Below are 21,684 nucleotides of genomic sequence, written 5' to 3' on the forward strand. Positions count from 1 at the left end.
ATGTAAGCAGTGAACAGTGAAAATTTAAAAGAAAAAAGTGTTTTAAAATTTGAATTGGTTTTTAAAGTATGTAGAAATAGAGTTTAAATGGGGATGCTTTCTGTATATTTGAGATAGGATGCTTTATTCTTAGACTTTATCACTTTTGAAAATGATCTAATTATTGGTTTATCTGCCTTTACTTAAAGTTCTGGAGGAAAGAAAAATGTGTTTCTGGGGTTCACCCCATTGCTCCCCAACCCGTACACACCCCCAATACCTTACTGAGAACTGTTACGGTCACTGAGTAAGGAGGAGGGTATAAGTCAGTGGTAGAGTGCACGCTTAGCATGCACAAGGTCCTGGGTTCAATCCCTAGTACCTCTACTAAGAAAATAAACAAACAAACAAACAAATAAAAAATATATAGTCACTGAGTAACCTTTTTAATGAAAAGATGATTGAATAAATGAACAATAGGTATCAAATTATTTTTGTATTTAAATTAATTACTAGAGAAAGTGCTTTCCAAGAACGTACTAATATTATAGTCATCTTTTTGTCTTAAAGACAAATACCACATGATGTCACTTATATGTGAAGTCTGAAAAAGCATGAAAAAACTCCAAGCTTACAGATACAGAGAACAGATTGGTGGTTGCCAGAGGTGGTGGGGGCAGGGGGATGAGGGACAAAAATGTGGTCAAAGGTACAGACTTCCACTTAATAAAATAAATAAATCGTGGGGATGTAATGTACAGCATGGTGACTGTAGTTGAAAATTTCTGAGAGTAGATCTTAAAAGTTCTTATCTCAAGAAAAAAAATATTTTGGTTACTATACGTGGTGACAGATGTTAAGTAGACTTATTGTGGTGATCATTTCACAACACAGTTGACCCTGGAACAATGAAGGGGTTGGGATGCTGATCCTCTGCACCATTGGAATTCCACACGTAACTTATAATCAGTCCCCTGTACCCACAGTTCTCAGTATCTGAGGTTCCCAATCTGTGGATTCAGCCAACTATGGATCGTATAGTACTGTAATATTTAGTACTGAAAAAAATTCATGTAAAAGTGGAAATGCACAATTCAAACCCATGTTGTTCAAGATTCAACCGCATATACAAATATTGAATCATTATGTTGTACACCTGAAACTAATATAATGTTGTAGTCAATTATATTTCAATGAAGAAAAAAGAATTCTGGGCATTGTAGCAGCCCAGTGACAGTCCTACGGGAGTCACATTATCATGCTTTGTATATTTATATACATATATATATATATATGTGTACATGCACTCATGTTATATGTATGTGTATACATGTGTATATATTTCATGTACTTTTCAGATTTCTCTTCTGTATCTGGCATTTAGACCACTTTTTTTTTTGATTAAAATATATTTGACACATATCATTGTATAAGTTTAAAGTATCCAAAATGTTGACTTTCATACATTTATATATTGTAATGTGATTGCCATTGTAGCATTAGTTAGCACCTCTGGATCACTTAATCTGCTCATAATTATCCTGTAGTTTTATTGGAATGTGTATCACTGGAATGCCAGAGGATTTCTCCTTTTCCATGTCCTTTTATTTTTCTCTCTCAGAGCTGAACTCTTGAGTTGAAATACTGTTCTCTAGTGTACTAATGACTCATAATTTGGGGAGGCATTTTCACAAAAAGGCATGAAATGCACTAGGATTGTGCTTTGAATATGTCTAGAAGTGTTTACCTCTTCCCCCTACCCCCTGCCCCTCCAGGCAATTCTGAGGAGCAGAAATACTCTTGTCTTCCTTTATGTTTCTTTGTATTCCTGTGTAATTTTTAATACAGTATTCTGCACATTGTAATTACACAATAAATATTGGTTGCTTTAAAATTTTAGAGTATGGTATTAATTTGTTAATTAAATTCTTCATCTTTGTCATAGATGATTTATTTTCTTTGTTTTGCAGATTAACTAAACTCCAGATACTAGAACTTAGAGAAAACCAGTTGAAAATGTTGCCAAAGTAAGTAATAGTGCTTTCCTTCTGAAATTTAGGTAAGAATTTTAAATTCTTTTTCTTGAAAAATTTTTTTCTTTTTCAGTTTTATTATGTTCAGTTATTACAGTTTGCACTTATACATTATATTGCATGTAAATACATATATATAATAATGTTGCACATTTTTTTAGTTTATGTATGTGTACTGATCATTGTTTCTTAGAACAGATTAGAGCTTTAGCTTTTTAAACTTACATAGTTATCAAAGGAATGTAGCCAACCACAAAATAAGAATCAACAGAATGTGATAATCGAATCATAAAGGACAAATTGTGCTTACACATACAGAATTTTAAATTCTTAAATCCTTAGAGGAATAGTAGCATTTTAATATCTAAAATATGAGTGCAAATTATTCTAAAAAACTGACATCCATGGGCATATATTTTAGTTACTGGTGTTCAGTACAAAAATCTATATAGATTTGTTGGTATTTAATAGAGATTTCATAGCTCTCTGGAACTCAGTCTTGTATGACAAAGTCAAAATAATAAGTAGATAAAGCTCACCTGAGTCTCAAATAAAGGTCTAGAGCTCTTACGTAGAGATTCCTGAGGTCTTCATGTGAAGTCTAATGACCGTAATTCTAAGAACTTGCCTGGTTTTATAGTGTGTTGTAAATTAAAAATGGGGTGGAGGGCCCCCTACTGGTAAGCTAATGTCAAGAAGAGCTGGCAGTCCAAGAGCGAGTAAGATAGAGCAGATCTACAAACTCGAAATGCACTGCACTCTGTGTCCATTTATTGAAGAAACGTCTTAAAACACCCTGAATTAATTGCTACAGTTTTACAGACTAGGCAGTGGCAAATTACAGAATGGTAAAATATGGCCCACTACCTGTTTTTTGTAAATAAAGTTTCATTAGAATCACATTCATTCTTTTACATATTGCCTGTGGCTGCTTTTGCTCTCCAGTGGTAAGAGTCAAGGAGTTGTGCAGAGACTTTGGGCGGAGTCTAAAATATTTACTACCTGTATAAAAAACTTTTCAGATTCCTGTTATAATTTATTTGTCAAGAGTTTGTTGCACCTCTTTATTGAAGCATCTCCAGTTCTCCAGTAGTTGGTTGTTCTGTTTATTAAACTACTGTGGCATCTTACTTATATCCATTATGACATTAACCACATTAGTCTAATTTTTAAAATACACTTTGCTTTCTTCCTACCTGACCCATAATGTATTCACATATGCACATGTACTTGATCCTTCCTTCTCTCCCCACCATGAATGTAAGTCTGAGAGCAAAGAGCATATCTAGTTTTGATTCCCCAAAGACTGGGATGATTGGAATTTATAGTGATGGTTGTGAGTATAAATTAAAACGGGAATTATCTGTATTAAAATTCAAAAAAGGTTAAGATTTTTAAGGTTTGATTCTTAGCTCAGAATTTGGCTGCTAAGGGTTTTGAATAACTAAAATGTAAATTGTTTACTGAAATAGCTAAACCTACAATTAATGTGATGTCCCTGATATTATGGGTAATTCACTTGTCTTAGCTTCTTATATTTTAACTACTTATTTAACTTCAGATTGGGCTCTGTCAGTATATTTACACTTAAGTCCTTTCCTGGTTTCATTTTAAGACTTATGATTAAAATATTTGAGCCTGACAAACGAGAAAGAAGCCATAGTTTTAAATGTTAGGAAAGTCATATGCATTCAGTTTATGTGAGTGGACCTTTTTATGATCAGAGATTAGAACAGTGGGAAAGCTGTTTTAAATATGTAGTTAAATAAAATTCAATACCGTCTTAATCCTGAAGGGGAAAATACTAAGAACACCAAGAATACATATTTTTCCTCTGAAACAGGAGAAGAAAAGGTAAAAATGAATTAAGTACAGAGGAATTTTAGGGGTAAACAGGAGAAAATGTGAGGGATATTGTTTTTACTTTCTCCTTGAAGTAGGGAGCTGGATCTTAAATGAAAAGACGTGAAAGTGAAATGAAAATAAAAAAGGTAAAATTTTGTGTCTTAGGTAGATTTTTATGGTGTATGAGTAGGACCAAAGTTGCCAGTGTTAGCTGCAGCGAGTTGAGATGGAGATGCTTTTAGGGTTTTACAATATATTTCTTTTTTGTTACATATCTGTGTCATTCACATTTTCTGAAATCAGTTTTAAATCTTAACTTTCTAAGGATGTTGTTTGTATTGAATTTTCCATTACACTGCTTTTCTTTTTGAACCCTTTTTTAAATCACTTACCTTTGTTGATGCAATGCTTAATTGCTGCGTGTGAATTTTTCTGTTACCGTTATAAGAATTTTGAATTAAGAAAAACAAGATTATGTTTTCTTCTTTCAATCTTACCCCTCCTCACAACCCTTTTTATCTTTCTCAAGTGTCCATCTGGTATAGTATTATGGACATAGGAGTTTAATATCATAGTGTCTATAATCTTTTTTTGGGAAAGGTCCTAGAAAAATCTTTTGCTTTGTTATGAAGCAAACTGGAACTGACTTACAGGTTTTCTGGACAAAGACAGATATGAATAATGGAAGAAGAATTGTAGTACCTCATAGAACCTGAGAATAGCCACTCATAAATCTAAGTTAAATAAAGAAGCTTTGAAAAAAATTGGTGTTGTGGGATCAGTTAAATTAAAGGAGTGTTGATAGAATGGAAGGAGTGGGGAAAATTAGCTTCCTCTGTTAGATCAATAACATAATGACATTACAGTTATGATATATGTTCTTAACTTTTTTTCGCTGAAAAGGCAGAAAAATGTTTTAAGTGAGTTTTATTATTTTTAAATTGTTAAATTTCAAGAGAAGATATGAAGTCTGTATTCTTGTGTCATAATTTAAGGAACCCGTTGGTTTTTAATGATGTTTATTTCCTAATTATTAACAATATATTGATAATATGCTTGTATTTTGCTATCATTCTGTCATATCCTAAAAATAAAATTAATGTAGTTCCTTATCTGGGAAACTGGTAGTACTTTAATCTATTAAATAATAGGTCTTTCTAAAAAAATTTTAGGAGTATAAATATGTGCTTGAATTAATGAGCAGTTTTTTTAGTTTAAAAAATGCCTTTATTGATGAGAGATAAAGGTACAACTTGGTTTATTTCATTATGAAATCAATTTGTACATTTTTAAGTTTCTGTAATTGGAGAGAAATGTTGGTATTGAGTTGGAAATTTTAAAATGATATATTGTAGCTTAAATTTAAAATAAATACCATCTACTAATTATGTTTGTGATTTGTATAAAACTTTACTATGTATTGTATTGAATTTATTTTGAAAACATAGGGAACAATGTAATGTCTACTGTTCTTGGAATTTTGAATTTTAATTTTTAGAGTTAGCTTGAAGTTTTACAAATATATGACCAGTCTTGAAAAATGGTAGTAATTAATATGAAGCTGCCAAACAGTCTAATCATTAGTTGATTTATGATATCTGAAAATTTGTTCTGTGGAAAAAATGAAAAGCTGTTACTCATATTCTGGCCTGTGGGTTTAAATTACTGCAGTTACTTAAGAATAGAAATAACCTGATGAGAAGCCAAAATTAGAGAACTTACTTTATTTTATTTAGAACTTAAATATGACTTTTTTCTTAGAAAATTATTTTTACTTTGTTAGCATTTGAAAGCCTTTGCATCATCAGATAATACATTAGAATATTTTATGGTATTAATTTTAAAAACTTCCATGTAATTGATGTTTTTATATATATACTTAATTCTTTATATTCATCCATTGTACATAGAACCATGAATAGACTGACCCAGCTGGAAAGACTGGATTTGGGAAGTAATGAATTCACAGAAGTGGTAAGTTCTCACCAACCTCAGCATCTTTAAGTCTTACATTTGACCAAGAACAAAATGTGAAAACTAATGTATTTATTTCTCTGCATTGTTAAAGTATAAAATTGAGTAAAGATCTACACATATTTTGGAGACACAAGGTATGAAGGTTCTTAATAGAGAAAATAAAGCTGATAAAAACGTCTAACAGGAATGAGGGTAAAAATGTAAGATTAATTATTACCCATGGTAAAGGTAATAAAAGTTCTTCAGCACAAGAAGTAAAAATAAGGGGAAAAGTTCCATCGAACTAAAATGCATCAGGAAATATACTTTTGAGTCAAAAATGACTCCTCAGGAGTATTGTTTAGGAATTTATTCAGTGATAAAACACTTCTTTATAATTTTACTTAATAGCAGGGAAAACACTGAGTGAAACAGCTGTTACTTTGTGAGTTGGTAATGAGACCTCTGTGTGCTGTTTTTACTATGTATGCAAAGTGAACCTTGATGCTGAATCAAAAAGGGAAGTAGTGGTACGTAAGCAGTTTTTTTGGTCTTCAGTCGTTTCTCCAAGAGAACTCAGAAAATAAGCCAGATTGTTTCTTGAAGAGGAATTCATTAACCTGAACATCATCATCATTAGAATGTTTACATTATATTTTCAAATTTGTTTTTTTAAATTGTGGTAAATTTCAATGATAGTCTTAAGAACAGAATTTCTCATCGCTGTCAGCTGCATGGTTGCCCTGTGGGTATTGAATTGTATATTTGCTCACAAAGTAGACAGTTTTTCAGCTGACGTCACTGGAGAAGCATCGTGGTTTTGGGTATCTCGTGGTTTTTCTAAAATATTCTCTTTCATATTCTTTATTTTAATTGAAGATTTTGTGTGATGCATTTTACTATGTGTTGTACAAATTTTTACTCCTTGTGAAAAAAAATGCATATTCTATGCTTTGTAAATTTATCCAGCTGTCATATTCTTTCTCAGTATTTGTTTTGTATGTATTAATCTGTTTCTGTATTAACTATTGGAAAATTCTAAATTAATAATTTTATGAATCAGAATTATTTTTATATCAAGATCTCCTAACATTACACATTTAAAAAATTATTATTAGAATTATAACAGGTAAAGCACAAAAGAGAATTATTTTAAATCCAAGTTACACCTAGAATTCTTACCTACATTTATATGTTAACAGTAAGTCTGAATGACCTTTTTCTGTATTATTCATATTATTATGGTCATTAGAGCTGATAGCACTCCATGCCATCAGTGTCAGTGTTTGGACACAAATTTGTGGGGTGACAGAAATATCTTCGAAGGACACATTCAGGAGAGCCTCCAAGGGTGAATGCCCAGGATCAGATTTTGCTTGAATACCAAGATCCACTACAACTCTTTAATTTTTTGGTCCTCAACATCAGATTATAAGCAATATTCCACCATGTAATTACTAGAAGCGTAACATAGCACAATATGCTGATTGTATGATTATGCCCTGGTTTACTTACCTTTCCCTTAGTATTGGACATTTAAAATGTATATTACCTTATTTCTTTTCTTCCTCTCTCTCAGTCACCAAGGACTGTCTTTGTATGTGTGTGTATGTTCTTTTAAGGTTTTCTAAAAGTCTGCATCTTTCTACAGATAATGATTGAGAATAACTTTTTATTGTACTCTTGAAAGTACTGCGTCTTATTTTCTTTATTAATTGTATGAATACTTGACCCTATTATGTAATCAAAAGCTTAAATGAGTTTTATGCAATCTACTGTTATGGAATGTCTATCTTTGAGTTTCTTAGTAATTAAATGTAAGTAAGTAAATTAATGTTTCCCACCCCCCCTTATCTAAACAGCCTGAAGTACTTGAGCAGCTAAGTGGATTGAAGGAATTTTGGATGGATGGTAATAGACTGACTTTTATTCCAGGGGTATGTATTGTCACATTTTAAATAACTTCCTTTATTACTGTCTATCCTTTGCATTTTTATGAATTATACATTTTCATATAAGTTTTAATTAGTTTAAAAATGGTTATTTAATTCTTAATACTATTTGACAGATAGAAGCAAATTACATTTTTTTAACTGTCAACATATTCTTGATTAAAATCAGAAAATTTCCATAAATTTTGGTAAAATGCAATTGACCCTTGAACAACTCAGGGGTTAGGGACACCCACCATCTGCACAGTGAAAATCTGTGTGTAACTTACAGTTGGCCCTCTCTATCCACAGTTCCTCTGGATCTGAGGTTCTACATCCACAGATTCAACCAACCATAGTAGTGTAACAATTACTATTGGAAAATAATCCATGTGGAGTTCAAACCTATGTTGTTCATGGGTCAGCTGTGGTCTCTTCTTAGTGCTGTGAATTGTGTCCTTCGCATCAGTTGCAGTTGATTTATATCCGAATTCGTTGTTAAAGTAGGCTGTTTTCCATGTAGCTTTTTTAAGCAGCTGACATTTTGTTCACTCTCAGACCTAAAGTCATATGAATCTCCGTATGTGCTATCTCTGTGACCAGTGATGGTCAGCAAAGTTCCCAAAGAAAAATATATGTCATCACTCTGCTGAGCTTAAGTTAGTAGGAGCTCTTGGCTTTATTACTGAATACAGTCCCAATGGGATTTTTAAAAAATTTATGAATGCTCTCACATATATACAATTGTAAATTGGTGTTAGGTTTATTGTCTAAACTTTTGACAGCTTATGGCTGAAGTCATTAGATTTCTTTTTTTTTTTACTTACAGTTTATCGGTGGTTTGAAACAGCTTACTTATTTGGATGTTTCTAAAAACAATATTGAAATGATTGAAGAAGGAATTTCAGCATGTGAAAACCTTCAAGACCTCCTATTATCAAGCAATTCACTTCAGCAACTGCCTGAGACTATTGGTTTGTATTGGTTTCTAATTCATGTGATTAACTTTTACTAATGTAAAATCTAAGAAACTTTTTGCCATTGCTTGGTTCAGAACTTCCATATATCATTTTATTTATTATGAGGTAGTTTTACTGTACTCTGCAGTAACAGATCCTATTTGAATTTCCTGATGTAATCAGTTATATAGGTCACTCCTGTTGATATTACTGTTTTTCTTTAAGGAAATTTTATTTTTATCCCTGTAGTAAAATTTGAATTCTTCAGAAGGGTTAATTTATCCAGAATTGATTTAACTATTGAACATAGCCCTTATCTAGTAACTTTTTCAGTCTTGATTTCATTTTAGACTAATAGACAAGAAGACAGATCAATTCAACAAATCCTATGTAAGTCTGTACAGTTGACCCTTGAACAATGAGAGAGTTAGGGGGACAACCCTCTGCACAGCTGGTAATCTCATGTCATTTATAGTTGGACTTTTGTATTTACGTTCAGTTCCTCCCTATCCGTGGTTCTGTATCTGTGGATTCAACCAACTGTGGGTCATGCAGTACTGTAGTATTTACTGTTGAAAAAATCCACGTGTAAATGGACCCATGCAATTCATACCTGTGTTATTCAAAGGCCAGCTATATTTGTGTAGCTGCTTGTCTGGTGATGCATCAGGGGAATTTAATTATTTTATTAAAGAACCAAAAACTTAAATTCTTTGCCATCTGCATGATGTTTGAATATAAGAATCAAAAATATTTTTACATATTTTTCAGTTGACTTGCACAACTGTTTTATCTCAGGTTACATTTTGCAAATTCTACTGTAATTTACTCAACACTTTTAACTTTATGCTAAACTCCATTTTATTCTTTCAGTATTTAGTATACATACAATATTTAGAATAGTTGGTTTTACACTTGTGAAAGCTGCCTTCATGCTGCTACTTCTTTAATCCAGTAACACCACAAGTTTGTATTGTTTGTCTTCACTGTGCTGTCATGGCATTGTTTTAAGGAGCGGGCTACAACTGTGAACAAAGGAGACAAAAAGTCCATACTCTTTGAGGCTTACATTTTAGTGAGGGTTAAATAGATAAATATACACTAATGTTAAGAGGTGATATGTTAAGGGTGAAAATTGAGGATACAGGGTAAGGGAATGGAGAGTTGATGGGTTGGGGTGGTATCTCCTAGATAGGTTGATTTTTTTTTTTTTTTAATGTTCTTTGTGATTCATGTCAAATGTAATATGTGTTCAAATTGACTGTTCATTGACTTGCTTCTAGTTCAAGATGGAAAATTGTATATTATTTCTTTCCTCAATAGGTTCACTGAAGAATGTAACAACTCTTAAAATAGATGAAAATCAGTTAATGTATCTACCAGATTCTATAGGAGGGTAAGATTTTTGTGAATTAATAGAACTAAAAGATTTTGCTTTTAGTTCATCATGCCATTTTTTTTTTTCAGATAATTGCATAAATAGCATGTGAAGGAGATCCCAAAAACATTTAAATAAGCAATTGGTTGCAGGTTGGGTTTATTTATAGTAAAAGTAGGCCAATTTTTATTGGTGAAACTTAGCTTAGTGGAAATAGATTTTTTTCTAGGTTTGTTAAAGTCAGATTCAAATGTTTTTATGTTTTTAAGTTTTGCATTATATACAGGAAATCTTTTTTTAACTGTGTTTTCTTTTTAATTAAAGGTTAATATCAATAGAAGAACTGGATTGTAGCTTCAATGAAGTTGAAGCTTTGCCTTCATCTATTGGGCAGCTTACTAATATAAGAACCTTTGCTGCAGATCATAATTACTTACAACAGTTACCCCCAGAGGTATGGTTTTTTAAATTTGTTTTGAGTTTTTATTTTTTCCAATTATTTATGATAGCTGTCCAGTGTAGTTTTCTTCATTTTCTTTCAGAAATAATTATGTAACTAAGTTATTTAACTTTTGAATAATTAACTATGTTTATTTGCAAGAGATACTTAAATACTTTTCTTCATACATGAAAGTTAATAATTGAAAAGGGAAAATATAATTCTGTTTATAAATGAGAAGAGTTGTTTTTTTTTTTTTTATAAATTTTAAAAATGATACTTACTGTCTGTTAGGCAGTAGGCCAAAGTTTTGATTCCCAATTTTATGTTTTTCTTTCAGATTGGAAGCTGGAAAAATATAACTGTGCTGTTTCTCCATTCCAATAAACTTGAGACACTTCCAGAGGAAATGGGTGATATGCAAAAATTAAAAGTCATTAACTTGAGTGACAACAGGTTTGTAACAATGTAATTCATCAGTTGGTTTATAGAAGATACCTGTTAGATGAAATTAAGTTTCATTATATGTGATAGAAAATACAATACACGTTTTTCTTTTCATATAAATGTTTGTTTTCTGGGTAGAATTTTCCTTTGAGAAGATGATTTGATTTTATCTGAAGTTAATTATCGTACTGGGATTATTTGCCACAGTTCGCTGTGTGTTGACTTTAGCCATACAGTCTTTGTTCTCTCCTTACAGTAACCATCTTTATTCCTGAAGTCAGATCTTCACTCAGTAATCCAGTTGAATAGAACAGCTTTTAATCTAATCTACTCCTTGTATTAATCAGGGCAGAGGTGTGATTAGACAGACACCCACTCAAATAACTTGGACAGCACATCCAAGGTGCAGAGTGAATAGATCAGTAAGGATGCTAAATTGAAACAGTGTTTAAGAAGAGATCGTCCATAATTTTTCCTGATGTAAAAATACTAATAATGATAAAAGAACATTTATAGAGCTTTTTTATATTTTGCTTTCATAGTATCTTAAGAAGTAGTCAGAATAGCCCGATGAAATAATGAAACAGGTATTACCATTTTATGGAGTTGAATGTTAAGACTCAGATTTAAGATGATTCACACAGCCTGTAAGGTAGAACTTTAAACTCAGTTTTCTGATTAGTTAGGATATTCAGACTTTTATTTAAGAAGAATCACTGCCTCCCTTTTAAAAATTAAATCCCTGTTTCAGCCTGTCTTTTGTACCCCAAAACTAAGGCCTAAATTCTAGCACTCTAGGTTTATGGAGACCTAGATTCCCCAGGTTCCTTGAAAGTCAGGCATAGAAGAGTAGATAGACATAAGATAGAGGGTGTAAGTAGATGTTCTGTTTTAAGTTGGATGCTATTCTAATTCAGTGTTCTACTATGTGTTCCTGTTACTTTGTTTTTATTCATTTTGGTATTAAAACAGTCTTCTTGAGTATGAACGTAGTGACTCACGATGAAATAAAGAGGATGCGGTATTTATAACAAATTCTTACTAAGAGTGCTTCCTATAACAGTTTGTTCTCTTTAAATGCAACTAAAATATCCAAAGCAATTTTATGAGACATTGCTTAATTTGTTCTTCCCTTTGCATTGAGGTAGGGATAGTTAACAATTTTTCTGAGCAGATAATTTTTTTTGAAGATACTAGATTTTCCATTTTACCCCCTAACCAAATTGATTCAATTAAAGAATTATATGTTTAAAATTAATTCGTATGAAACTGGGTAGTATTTTGTCTTATGTCCTGTTCAGACACCTATATTGTGTTTTCTTCTGAATTAACTATTTTTTTCCTATTTTCATATGCAGTAATACAACATTGTTTAGAAAACCATCAGATTTAGCTCTCATTTTAACATTTCTCATCTTAAAGTTTAATTTTTGTTTGTATTTTTTCCCACAGATTAAAGAATTTGCCCTTTAGCTTTACAAAGCTACAGCAATTGACTGCTATGTGGCTCTCCGATAATCAGGTAGGCATTCTGATTTTGTACATTAAGAAAATTCCGGTTGTGCTGTATGATTATGCATACTGATTTACATAGGATTATTTAAGAGCGATTCTACTATGGTACACGTGTAAAAATGTATTATATATATAAGGAAAATATTGGAAGTATTTAGACAGATAGTTTTTGTGAAATATGTGTAGATTCATGAACAGTTAGTCCTATTGAGCTTGTCTAGTTTCTCTTCAGTCTGTAAAAAGATAGATTAGGAAATCAGACAAAATGCTCCATAACTTTTTAAAGTTTTTAATGGAGATCCGATCCTTTGTGGCATGTGTCTATAGAAAGTTGATAATTAATTTAGATTATGCTTCTAATCAAGAACTTTCACAAACCTTAAAGAGTCTTTGTTTCTAAGGAATTAAGAGCTGTTCCTTGGACTTTTCCTTGTTTGACAAACATTTACCGAAAGCTTAGAGAAGGCCGTGAACTGCTCTGGGAGCTGGTTTTATATTGATGAAGCAAATAGGATCTTCTTTCATTCTCATTGATTTTTTATCCTCATGGGAGACAAAGACAAATAAGTAACTGTGTAATAATGTTTCAGAGCTACAGAGAAAAATAAAGCTTGATAGGCATTGCAAGAGTAGCAGGGTTGTGGTAAATGCCATATTTTAAATAGAGTGATTTAGGAAGTCTCTGAAGAAGAAAGAGTAGAGCAGATTCTCAAATGAAATTAAGACTGAGGCATGTGGTGAATTCGGAGAGGGAGGGCATTTAAAGAATACTAAGGGGGAGGGTACAGCTCAGTGGTAGAGTGGGTGCTCAGCATGCATGAGGTCCTCGGTTCAATCCCCAGTACCTCCATTAAAAATAAATAATAAATAAATAAGCCTAGTTACACCCCCCCCCCACAAAAAAAATAAACTGCAAAAAATAGTTTGTTTATAGGTGAAATGGAGTTCTAGGCTTATACAATAAAACAGATTGAAAAAAAGAAAAATACTAAGAGTAAAAGCCTTAATATTGGAATGAGCTTTGTGTAGCTGAGGCATAGAGCAAAGCCCAGAGGGCTGGAATATCGTGAGCAAGGGAGAGAATGGTATACGTTTAAATCAGAGAGGAAGACAAACTAGAAGACATAGGACCCTGCAGGCTGCGCTGTCGCTTGGGGCTTTACTGAGTTAGGTGGAAATCTGCTGGAGTATTTCCTGCCAGGAAGTGACAAGATGTGGTTTACATTTGTAAAAGATCATCCTGGCTGTTACGTGAGGAATGAGCTGTGAGTGCTGAGAGTGAGGGTGGAATGCTCTCTACTGGAAGCAAAAAGTTCAGTAAGGAGGTGGTTGCAGTTAGTTCAGAAGGAGATGTTCCCAGCTTCTCCTGATACGGTAATAGTGGAGTTGGTGAGAAGAGCTCAGATTTTGGGGTGCATCTTTAAAATATTGCCAGAGGGACTTACTGAGGGACTCAATGTGGAACTTGAGAGAAAGAACAGAAGCAAGTATGATTTAAATTTTTAATCTGAAGAAGTACAGTATTGAAGTTGCTGTTTTCTGAGATAAGAGAGATGGGAGAGGAGTAAGTTTGAGGATGAAGTTAATAGTTTGGTTTAAAATTTTAGTAACCTTATCAGATATTAAAGTAGAAATGTGAAAACAGTAGCTGAGTATTTATGTTTGGAACTCAGGTATTGGCTGGAGATAAAATTTGGGAGTTAATATTGTACAAAGAGACTTTACAACATGGGAGTACATGAAATTACTAGGGAGCAAGAAGAGAAAAGTAAAGAAGGTCAAACATTGAACTCAGGGATGAAAGGGAACCCAAAAGGAGATTGAGAAACACCAGCCAACGAGGAGGGTGTATTATCCAGAGAGCCATCTGAAGGAAGTGCTGAAGGAAGGACTAGCTGTGTCAGATGTTGCTGATGGGTCAGGTGGATGAGGACTGCTAACTGGTCATTGGGCTTATCAAGATAGAGGTAATTACTGATGTGGAGGAGGAGGGGTTGTAGTGGAATGCTGGTGATGGAAGCCTGGTGTACATGTATGACAGTGCCTGGGAAGGAGAAAGGTCAGGATGATGAGTATATACTCTAGCTAAGTTTCATTTGGACACTTCATAGATAATGTATTTCTGTATTTGCCTTGGTGTTTGAATTAAAAGTTAGTGTCTCATAGTTGTAAATAGTAGCTATAGTTAACCTGTTAAAAAAAAATCTGCAAATGTGTACTTTGGGTATGATTTGAAATGGCTAATTCTTAGTCTTAGGATTCACAGTGTAGGCTGTTGTAAACCTACTTTAATGTATACAAAATCTCCTGTATAATGTCACCTAAATAATGGATTCTAGGTCCTAAACAAAAAGAAAAGAAAAAACTAAGGGTGACCTTATTATCTGTAATTAGGAGGAAACCTTTTTCCGTATCTATTCTCAGTATTTCTTACTAGTAAATGTTTTTTTTTAAACACAGCAGATCTTTTAAATAAATTAATGCTTAGTATTTGACTTAGAAATTATCTTATAATTTATCTAAAGCTGTATTTTTCAAGATGCACTTGTCTCATGTGCTAGTCCTAAGTTCCACAGTCAGATTTGCTTGGGAGACAGGATTGTATCCCTTTCTTGGATTTTATTAACAACTCTGATGTGTTACTACAGTAAAGAAACCCTCTTGTATGTATTTCAGGATTCTCTGAACTTAACTGAGAGCCCCTTTCCACCTAACTCTTAATAATGTCTTAAAAGCCTTAAGTTGATATTGATCCACACTTATAAATCAGACTGTAGTATTTACTTGTTCTGTGAATTAGGGAAGGAAATATTAAAATGATACTTTTGCTTTTATTAGAGCTTGAACACAAGTGATTACTGCATATGTGTCAGTTCATATATGTGGAACTCTTAACTATCTCATCTCTCTTAATTGAGTATTTACTTTTGAAACTTGATTTGAAATTTAGCAGCTGGATTCACAAAACATTTGCTTGGCCCTGGCTTATGCCAAGTACTTAAAACAGTATGAATGAGATATATCTCCTGAGCTGTGGATAAATTATTGTGGATAAATGTGGATTAAAAAATGACTTATTTTAGTGAAATTTTTTAGTATCTTTACAGCTTCTTCATATTTGCAATGTTTTGCCACCTGTCTTTAAAGCAAAAATTGTAGTAATGGGACACTGTTTTCCTTAGTTTGACAAAATAGTAATGTAGAAAGTACTAAAACAAATACAGTGTAGCTATAAAACCTCCCTTACAGTACGAAGTAGTCATTTCACTATAAAAGAACAAAATGTAGGAGAGAAAGTATGTGAAAATAGTTGAATTATGAATTATGAAAAGAAATTGTTCCTGCACATTTCACTGATGGTATAGAGAATATATCTATAGGCAATACATGCAAAGACATAATTTTTCATAAGTCCCTCTGAAGGCTTAAAGAGACTGACTGTTCATTCCCTCATTCATTTTGTCATTGTTAGTCAAGAACTATTTATTGAACAACTACTTTGTGCCAGGCAGGCTAAGGAGGGCCAAATACGGATATTAAGAAAGTTGTTTTAATACAGTATGGTTAAAGACTTGGTAGGACTGTAGGCTTCAGGATCAAAGAAAAGATACATAACTTGAGGATAGTAAGGCAAGTTTCCCAGAGGAGGGAAGAGAGTTAATAAAATCTTCTCAAAACAGTCATAGGATTTAAACAAAGAAAGGGGAAGAGTATTCTGGTTAGAAGGAGTATCATGAGCCTAAGCACTGAAGCAGTGTAGTATATTTGGTAACTCTACGAGTGGTTTTGTGACTAGAGCGTAACCTTGTGAGATGGAAGAGTAGGAAATGAGGCCAAAGAGGTGGACAGGGACCAGGACATGGGGAATCTTGTGTGCCATGCAAAGGAGTTTGCATTATGCTTCGAGGATTGTAAACAGATTTTTTTTTTCATCTTGTATGTCAACTTTGATAAATTACTATTTTTTAGAAGTATTCTAAGCTATATTCAGGCTCAGTGGAAAATTGTTGTGATTGGGGTGACTGTAATTTCTTGTCCATACTATCCCTCCTCTCATATACTGTTAAGTTCTACAAAATTAGTGAAGGTGGTTAGCTCACCACTCTACACCTAGTTCCTGTCATAGTGCTTTTGGCATATAGGAGACACTTAGTAAATACTTGTTGAATGAATGATTTTAGATTTCACAGGAAGAATATTTAACAGGTTATATTGTAGGAATTATGACAAGGAAGTAGAATGAGTATCTAAAATGAAATAGTAATAAAGATCATTGGAGTGAAGTATTCAGGGAATGGAGTGGCTCGTGAAATAGTTCTCAGTCGCTTTCTGCCTTGCACTCTAACAGATGGTTTGTATTCTTATAACACCTTTATTGAAATGTAAATCACACGCTATATACACTTCACTCACTTTAAAGCACACAATTTGGTGGTTTTTAATATATTCAAGAGTTGTGCAACCATTACCACAGTTAATTTTAGAATCTTTTGGGGGGGGTTAGTTTTTAAAAGACTCCCAGATAATTTTGATTTGTCCATCTAAGTGAACTTCTTTCTTCCTCCCATACACTCCTCATCTGTTAAGAAATTCCTGGGATAAAAGTATAGCTATGTCATCTACATTTTGTATCTGTTGAATTACCCCTGACTGTGGGAAGACTTGGCATAAAAGAGTCAAAAATTGTTGGGTGCTACCAGGAGGTCAGTGGATTTTAGGGAAGGAGATAGAATGATAGGGGCAGGGCTTAATCTTCCTCAAAAGAAGAGGTATTTGTACTTGAGAGAGGAGTGATGATCTCATAGCATTTGTAAACATTAACTCTGCCTCCTGACCTAAGGTTTATAAGGTGTGAGAGAAGAAGCATCCTGGATCTGGGAAGGCTTCAGGGAAGTGCTGTCTTTGGGAAAGGGGTAGATCTACTGTTTCCGTTGTCTAAGAAGGTCAAGGAAAGTTTTCAGTGAAGGTGTTTAAGATGCAGCGCAGTATCTTTTCTGTGGAACAAGAACAGGGGCACTGAGGAAATGTTTGAATGGGAGTAAGGTTATAGGATGGCATTAGCTAGCTATATGGTTTTCACAAGAGTAAGTCCAAAGAACTAACTGATAGGTTGACGAGTGAGAAGTTGGGTAGTTCCTGCCTGTCTGGAGTCAGCCAAGGCTTGGATTGGTATGATGTTAGGTCAGTAGGCTGGCAAAAAATATAAGTTACATTAAGAAATAAATTGAGAACACTTAATAACCAGTTAGGGAAAAAGTCTTAAGGAAGAGTGAGGTCTGAAATAATTGGGATTACTAATTCCACCACTGAGTAACTTGTGGTATCATTAATGGAGATAGAAGACACAGGGGAGAAGGGAGAAGGTTACAACTTAATGTTTGTTTTAAGTACTCTCTTTCCAGCTAAAATAAACCTGCAGATAACTAGACTAAACCTTCTAAATCATTTCTACAAAAGCGTCTTCCCAAAGGGGAATACTAGAAGGGGCACAGTAATATAAAATGGAAAGGCTTAGTTTATAGCATTATTAAATCACTGTAAGTAATTAACTGGACTGTGGATATACTTAGTACATGAGAACTTTTAAAACTATGTTGATAATCGTTGATAATTACAATATGGTGTGAGTTTGGTTTGTATTAAAATTTAAGTTTTTAGTTTTTTTAATGTTTTAAGTCAGTGTTTAAAGTTTTATTATGTATATTAAAAATATTTTTGTAGTCTACACATGGATACTTTATAGAAAAAATGGTGAGTACTTAACTCAGGGGAATTGTTGGATATGTATTTGCTTTAGGATTATTGAAAATTAAACATTTATTTTCTTTCCGTAGTCCAAACCCCTGATACCTCTTCAAAAAGAGACTGATTCAGAGACCCAGAAAATGGTGCTTACTAACTACATGTTCCCTCAGCAGCCAAGGACTGAGGATGGTAGGAATTTAAGAATCTCTCTTCTTTTAAAAACCAAATACTGGCAAATCACAGCAAAGGTGTGAAGTGAATTTTAAGTCTCAAAGACTTTTTTTACTAGTTTGAAGAGAATTTGGAGAATTGGCTAATAAAGTTCTCTGACAATGGGAGGCAACATCCAGGGTTATAGATAGGTGAATTTACAGGTACCTGTCTGTCTGTCTGTCTGTCTGTCTGTCTGTCTATCTATCTATCTCATGTGTTTCCTTAAATGCTTCCTTGAAATTAAACAGTGATCTTTATCTATTTCAGATCTCTCTATTCTAAATCTCATTTAACTAAATGTTAGGAATGCATGTTAAGTGTTCTATAATTAAGACTATTAAGCCAGGAAATATTTTGTTTGCTTCTGTTGTAAACCTAATACTGCCCTTGGATCTACACAACAGATAACTATTATCACTAGATTTCTGCCTATGAGTGTTACTTCTAATTTCTTTGTTACCTTTTGCCAAAAGGGGGAATTTACCCTTTACTATTGGCCACAAATGCTTTTCATCAAGTATGCTATTAACGCCTTTTACATTAAGGAATAAATTGTTTCTAATATTTGTTGTACTATATGTGGATGTGGGTGTGTAATATATATTATATATTACACTTAAAGTTTATTTTTTTGTGTCTGTTTTTCTGAAACCAATGAAAGTCATTATGGCCTTAAGTTAAAACTGAGCATATAAAAATATTGAAGAAAAAAATTGAAATTAATCATTCGTTTTAATTTTTCTAAAATACACAATATGCAAGTTAAAATAAATTATTGAGTTTCCAGTTTCCTTATCTTGAAATATGGTAATAGTATTTATTTTTCAGAGTATTTGTAAACATGAGAAACACTGGATATAAAGAGCTTAGCACTGAGACAGAATCAAATTGCTTGTTACTATTCTTACATTGTTTTGACAGGTTTAGCTAACAGCTTTGAACTACTTAAATAGATTAAAAACTGATATTTAACTTTTGTTCGGTAACTAATGATAAATAATTAGAAACTCATTACTTCTATGCTAATTATTTTTTGCTTTTTGCAAGAAGGAATAAGACTTGCTTTGGTAAGTTGTTATTTCATGGGTATATTTGATGAGATTTATTTGGATGAAGCAAAACTGTTTAGCTTTAGAACTGAATTAGAAGTTAAGACTTGTGAGATGTCAGATGTAAATAGAAATCGCTTCACTCATTGGAAGGTATTTAATTAAAGCTTAGAAAACAGGTTTATAAGCAAGATTTCTCTTCTATGTATTTAAGTCTACCCTCTAATCTCCATATGTGTATCCCTAACAGAATACAGTATACTATGCTTTAGATAGTCAATGTTGTGTTTTATGCAAGTACTTTCTATGTACAGTAGAAATTAGGAAGTTCAGAATAGATACACCAACTCGGACATACGCCCCTACTCTTGCAGTGTTAGGAATTTTAGTAAATGTTAGGTATGTCAGTAGGTGATCTGTTTGCTTGCTTGCTTTGGTCATTGGGACTCATATCTCAATTTTCTACTTTTCTTTGTCTCTAAAGATGATTTCTGGATAATAGGAAATAGTGAGTGAGCATCTTGTGAATAATATACAAAATAGGGAGTGAGTCACATTTAATAGTTTTCTGTCCCCTGTCTTAGAAAAGGGAAACTTGGAAAATTAATTCTTATACTTTATTTTGCTGCTTTTATTGTTTCAGAGAAATAATAAAAACGAAAAATACTAGGAAAAAAACAAATATAGATACCATACAAACAAAATTATTTTTTCCCTTGTGATTGAACCAGTCTCCATTGGACATGTTTGATCTTGATGTTTTAATTATATTAATGTATTATTAGTGCTTTGCCTCCCTGGTTTTGTTATTGTCATATAGAGACTTAAGGATTTTTTTTTTATACTGACTTTTAAGTAACCAAACATGTATAAAACAACTCAAAACCATTTGTAATTTTTGCAGGTGAATATTTGCATCAGTTTGATAATAGTGAACACTAATGTTGAACCCCAGTTAAGCAAAATGTTATTCCAACAGTTAAGAATTTCAGTCTTTGCATTAGTACAGCTGTAGTACAAAAAATGTTACTCAATTATTAATATATTTTACATTTGTCAAAAATCTTATGGAGTTTTGATTTCTCATGTTATAAAGGTATCTATATAATAATATCCCCGATTTTGTCTTTTGGCTCACAAAAGCTTAACATATTTATTATCTGACCATTTACAGAAAAAAAATTGCTGACCCCTGCTCTAAACTGTTCTAATCATTGGTATACGTATATCTTGATCTTTTTACTGTTTTCTGTTTTCATGATTCACATTCACATGGCCTCCTTTTTTCTGTCATTTCAATTTATTCTCTTACTGTTTCTTCTTAAAAGAAATCATAGTTCAGGTAAGAAATTTATTTCTGATATGAAGAGTAGAAGTAGCAAAATAAAACCCTGCCACTTTAACTTTTGACTTTGTAGATGCATTTTAGAGTCAGAAGAAAAGTCTGAGATAAATTTATAATATTCTGAGTCCTCTTAGACTTTTTTATTTTTTAAAAGTATTTCACTACGGGTATTATGGTATTATAAGGAGAGTGGTGTAACTATTACACTGATACTGAATCAGAAACTACATTTGTCATGGTCATGGAGGTGAATTTTTCAACTGCAAGAAAAGCTTTTCCTTTATCACATGCCTCTAAGAAATAGGTGAGTCAGAAAACATAATGTTCTTGAGTTGGAATTCTGTAACACTTTGAGAGTTCACATTTAATTCATTCCATCTTTATTACCACCTGTGTGCCAGGCATTGTGTTAGATCTAAGTATTTAAGATCGTAAATCCTTGCTTTCAAGGAGCTCATGATATAAAAGGGGGATAATAATGTATAAATTTGAAAGAAGGCCTCATTACAGGAATCAGTCTTAAACAGGAAAAAGAGGAAGTATGAATCCATATGATAATAAGTTTGTAACTGCCCAAAGCAGATTTTGGGGAGTAATGTCAATCTAAGGGTTTCATTACATTTATTTTCTCAGTGCAGTCAGAGAGAAAAATTGCCTCTAAAGGTTATGGGAAAGGTGTTTGAGGGAAACGGTAGTGATTTGAAGTGGGCAAGAAGACTGAGTAGGGATAAATAGGATTCCTGAGCAACATTGAAGATGGAGCAGAGAGGAGGCAGTAGCATAAATTCGTGGTGGTTCTAACCAACAAGGTTATGTCATTTTTCTCTGATAGAATTCCAGAGCAAAGAAG

General features: G+C 32.9%; 1 protein-coding gene across 11 annotated transcripts in view; it reads left to right on the plus strand.

Moving 5' to 3' along the window:
* The window catches only part of ERBIN (erbb2 interacting protein), a 99,478-nt gene that overhangs the window by 51,472 nt on the left and 26,322 nt on the right, over positions 1-21,684 (plus strand). For all 11 annotated transcript variants that reach the window (XM_064481064.1, XM_031446110.2, XM_010974935.3 and 8 more), the window contains exons 7-15: positions 1,950-2,006; positions 5,768-5,831; positions 7,676-7,750; positions 8,574-8,718; positions 10,027-10,099; positions 10,406-10,535; positions 10,861-10,976; positions 12,420-12,489; positions 18,317-18,416. In XM_064481064.1, coding sequence (XP_064337134.1) covers positions 1,950-2,006; positions 5,768-5,831; positions 7,676-7,750; positions 8,574-8,718; positions 10,027-10,099; positions 10,406-10,535; positions 10,861-10,976; positions 12,420-12,489; positions 18,317-18,416 — 830 coding nt within the window. The remainder of the gene's footprint in view (positions 1-1,949; positions 2,007-5,767; positions 5,832-7,675; positions 7,751-8,573; positions 8,719-10,026; positions 10,100-10,405; positions 10,536-10,860; positions 10,977-12,419; positions 12,490-18,316; positions 18,417-21,684) is intronic.

This window comes from Camelus dromedarius, chromosome 3 (genome assembly GCF_036321535.1).
Source record: "Camelus dromedarius isolate mCamDro1 chromosome 3, mCamDro1.pat, whole genome shotgun sequence".
Lineage (NCBI taxonomy): Eukaryota > Metazoa > Chordata > Mammalia > Artiodactyla > Camelidae > Camelus > Camelus dromedarius.